General features: G+C 63.1%; 1 protein-coding gene across 1 annotated transcript in view; it reads right to left on the reverse strand.

Annotated features, from left to right (window-relative positions):
• LAMA5 (laminin subunit alpha 5) overlaps positions 1-4,120 on the reverse strand; it is a 51,014-nt gene that overhangs the window by 4,502 nt on the left and 42,392 nt on the right. The window contains exons 53-64 of the mRNA XM_021712012.1: positions 3,839-3,955; positions 3,513-3,667; positions 3,149-3,290; positions 2,963-3,065; positions 2,313-2,423; positions 1,381-1,560; positions 1,151-1,299; positions 909-1,079; positions 670-806; positions 411-564; positions 139-272; positions 3-50 (exon numbers count right to left, since the gene is read on the reverse strand). Coding sequence (XP_021567687.1) covers positions 3-50; positions 139-272; positions 411-564; positions 670-806; positions 909-1,079; positions 1,151-1,299; positions 1,381-1,560; positions 2,313-2,423; positions 2,963-3,065; positions 3,149-3,290; positions 3,513-3,667; positions 3,839-3,955 — 1,601 coding nt within the window. The remainder of the gene's footprint in view (positions 1-2; positions 51-138; positions 273-410; positions 565-669; positions 807-908; positions 1,080-1,150; positions 1,300-1,380; positions 1,561-2,312; positions 2,424-2,962; positions 3,066-3,148; positions 3,291-3,512; positions 3,668-3,838; positions 3,956-4,120) is intronic.

The following is a 4,120-nucleotide window of genomic DNA, read 5'->3' on the forward strand; positions in this document are numbered from 1 at the left end:
CGTCCAGGTAGGAGCCATCCGTGAGCCACGGGTCCCCGCTGGACTTGGAGCTGCGAGTCAGAGGCTGCAGGTCAGCAGAGGGTGAAAGGGTGGGAGGGCGGGGTAGGGGTAGGCGAGCGGGCCTCAGGCCACACATACCGGGCACAAGGCTTATCCATAGCCGTGTCCAGCTTGAAGGTCCTCTCGAAGTTGTAGAGACTGACCACCTCCTCGTTCAGTGTGTCCAGCTCAACACAGCCCCGGAAGCAGGGAAAGTGAAGGGGTGCGGGAGGCTGTGGGCACAGGGCATGGTCAGGGCACCTCACCACCCCAGACAGACCAGAGGGAACTCAGACTGCAGCAGGACAGACGGAGGCGAGACGCCAAGGACGGGAGAGGCAGGGTTGCACCAGGGCTGCCCTAGGGCTCACCGTGAAGCTGCTGGGGTAGCCCCCGACATAGAAGACAAAGTCATCAGGCCGCAGGTTGAGCAGCCCCTCCGGCCCAGGGGCCACCGTGTCATTTTTGGTCTCCCGGACCATCTGCCTCTCCACGGTGACAGACATGTAGCCAAACTGAAGGGTCCTGGGGACAGAGGTGAGGGGTGAGGACAAGATACAGGCCCTGCAGGCGGAGGTGGCCAACCTCCCTCCTCGGGCCGCACCAGACCTCCCTCCTTGGGCCTCCCACCTCTCCATGCTGACGGTCACAAATTGCTCCCCAACGTCCTCGTCGATGCTGAGGGTTGTGGGGCCTGCCGCCCCTAGTCGGTACACCCAGTGCACCTTCTGGTCATGCAGAAACACGCCCATATAGTCCCCAGTGGCCTGCGGTGGTGGCAGAGGCTCCGTCAGGAAAGGGACCCAGCACCATCCACTTCTGGATGAACGCCCGGCCCAGGTCACACACCCTGCCCGCCCACCCTGTACCTGGCGACTGCCCATGTACAGCACAAAGTGGTTCCCGGTGGCCTGCTCGGGCTTTGGCTCTGGGCTCTGTAGATAGAACTTGAGGGCAGTGTAGGCGGCCAGGTCGGCGAGGTCCCGCGGCATGCGTACCTGCACTCCGGAGCTCCCATTGAACTTCATGGGCACCTTGACCTGGTGAACACAGCCCATCAGCATCTGCCACGAGGTTCCCTGCTGCCCACTTCACCAGGACCCTCGCCCACCTTGCGGGCAGCTCCACGGGCCTGAGCTATGAGCTCCCGCACGCGACCGATGCTGGCGGACAGGGCCAGGCTGGCATTGCGGGCCCCGCGGTTCTCCAGGACACTCAGCTTGGCCAGCAGCTGGGGCAGCGTCTTCTCCAGGGTGGACACTGTGGGGAGGGGTGGCCCTGAGAGCTTGGCCCCAGCCCTGCCCCACCCCCATCAGGGGTACTGCAAGGGCCCCCTCCCACCTGAATGTCCAGCATCCAGCACTGCCTGGCCCAGGTCCTGGCCCCGCAGGTCCCCATACTGGCGCTGCCACCGTTCTAGTTTTTCCTGCATGTCCTGCAGCTGGGACTGCACATGGGCGACTGTGGCCTGGGCTTCGGCAGCCACAGCCTTGGCGTGGGCAATCTTCTTGCTGGTCTCATCTGGGCGGGCAGAGGGCAGCTCAGCAGGGCGGGGACCATCCTGGCCTCATGTCCCCAAGTTTCTCTGCTGTGCCAGTAACAGGGAGGCCGACCCCCTGGGGACCTTGTGAGACCCTTGTATCCTGCAGCTCAGTGCAGTCAGAGCAACCCTAAGCACCCCCCGGCACCCCTCCCATCCCCAGACACCTGCCCTGTGTCACTCTCCCACTGCCTGGCCTCACCATCACTCCCAGGCTTGCTGAAGGTGAATGGTAGCCACAGGGATCCCCTGGAAGCCCAGTCAGACCACGTCACTCCTCTGCTCCCAGAGCCTCGGAGTAGGAGCCATGGTCCCCACTACCAGAGGTCTCACCAGCCTCTCTGCTCTTGCCATGCTGACCTCTGCCTCTGTGCTCACTGGCAGTCATTCCTAGTACCCTTCCCACAAGTCTGCCCTTCTACCCAGGCCTCTGCTTCTGCCAAAGTACATCTGTGCCCACTGGTCTCCACTGATGGCCCAAGCTGTTGAGTGCTGTCTGTGGCCCTGGCCAGAGTGTGTCCCTGGCAGGCCTTCTGCATCTGGCCCAGTGCCACCCACCACGGGAGCCTCCCTAGTGGCCCCAGACACAAGTGCTCACAGCCTCCTGTGGCCAGCGTCCACTGTCATAGAACATCACCAGACAGTCAGCTGTAGTACCACCTTGGGCTTGGTATTCCGCTCACCCCTGGGGACCCAGGCGTGACAGCTGGGCCAGGCTGGGGCTGTGGTGTACCTGTGTCCATGGCCAGCATGGCCCGCACCTCCTGTATCTGGGCTGCCAGCTGGTCTTTCTTGACCTGGACGTCTCGGAGCTGAGTCCCGGTGCCCTGGAGTACAGCGTGCACTGCGGGGGAGACAGCCTCAGCCCGAGGAACCCCCACCCCTAGCATACAAGTGCAGCCCACCCCAGCTCCCTGATCCCAGGAGGACCAAGGCTGATATGTAGACAGAGACATCCAGAAATGGGGGCCCTTGGCTGAGGTGTCAAGTATCAGGGGGGGCCTCAGTTCTCAGTTGCCTGAAGACCTGGTACTGCCCGCCTTCTCCATGTGTCTTTGTCCTCATTTTGCAGCTGAAGCAATAGAGGCTTAGAAGAGTCAGATCTCCGGCTTCCACAGCTTGGCGTTTATATGGCCCTTGGGCCAGCAAAGTAAGGGGCCCACATCTTCTTGCAGATGATACCCCCTTACAAGGCTGTCCCTCTCCTGGCCCTGGGTAGGGTTTCCGGGGCCAAAACACAAGCAGGGGGGAGCAGGGCTGGCATACAGGGCACTGGCCACTTGACGCCACCTGAGTCACGCTGCGCCAACCCACACTCTCACGCATGGACGTGGAACCTCAAGCTCAGCCACGCCAAGGTGCCCATCAGAACCCAGCACTCACCGCGGTCCAATCTACGCTGTTCCCTGAGCACAGCCTCCTCTAGGGCGCTGCTGTTGACCAGCAACTGTCGGGCGCGGGCCGCCAGACCCCGCTGTACCACTGTCTATGGACACAAGGACACAGCAGGGCTCATACCATGGAGGTGGGGGAGCCGGGCTCCTGCTGGGGCTGGGGGTGGAGCCTCACCGCCCATGTGTGGCTGGCCTGCTGCAGGGCCTGGCCAGCAGCGCCCTCGGCGGCCTGCACAGCCTGCAGGATGCTGCCATAGGCGTTGGAGGCCTCGATGGCCCTCTGGATGAAGCGGTCCTGGTTGATGCCGAGGATGATACTGTGGTGGGGGGCAGGAGGGTCAAGGGGATGTGGGTGGCAGACACCCCAGCTGCACCTGCCAGACCTGGCCTCTGGGTGTGCTGCGCCCGTCCTTCAGCCCTCTGGGCCCCGACTCAACCCTGGGAGCTCCGCAGACCAGTCATCCCCTCCCGGCTCCAACAGCACTTGCAGGGACTTGGGCTACATTCCAGGACGTGCCCAGGACCCCCAGGTCATGCACCTGGACAGGTTGAACGCCAGCCGGTCCAGTTGCCGTGCATGGGCTTCAGCGGCCTCCACGAGGCCCAACTTGTCACCCGCAGGGGAGAAGGCCTGTATCCTCTGCAGTAGTGGCGTCCGGGCCCCGTCCAAATTGGCGGCGAGGCGCTCGAACTCCTGGGGGCGGGTGGGTTAGTGGCCCTCATCCTGCTTGCTGCCCACCTCCTCTAGGTCCCCGAGGGCAGAACTCTGGGCACATACGTGCACATGAACCCACCACAGGCTGCAGCCTAGGAGGGCACTGGCCACAAAGGGAGGGGGAGGTGATGGCGCAGGGGCTACGCTCACCTCCTTGGCCTGGTCCATGCCACGTAGCAGCTCAGAGACCCGGGCCAGGGTGTTGCGGGCGGTCTGCAGAGTGGCCCTCAGGGTAGCATTGTCCTGAGACAGCTCCTGCTTCCATTGCTGAAGGCAATGGTGGTGAGGGGACAAGCAGTGAGGAGGAAGTGATGGGAATAAAAAGTGTGATGGTACAGAGAAGGCTTGGGTAGGGAGGGAGATGGAGTAGGAGGGGGTGAGAAGGGAATGGGAAGGGAGAGAGGGAAGGGGGGAGGAGAAGGAGGGAAATGG

Source organism: Carlito syrichta, unplaced genomic scaffold, assembly GCF_000164805.1.
Source record: "Carlito syrichta isolate Samal-C Ts95f unplaced genomic scaffold, Tarsius_syrichta-2.0.1 Scaffold303013, whole genome shotgun sequence".
Lineage (NCBI taxonomy): Eukaryota > Metazoa > Chordata > Mammalia > Primates > Tarsiidae > Carlito > Carlito syrichta.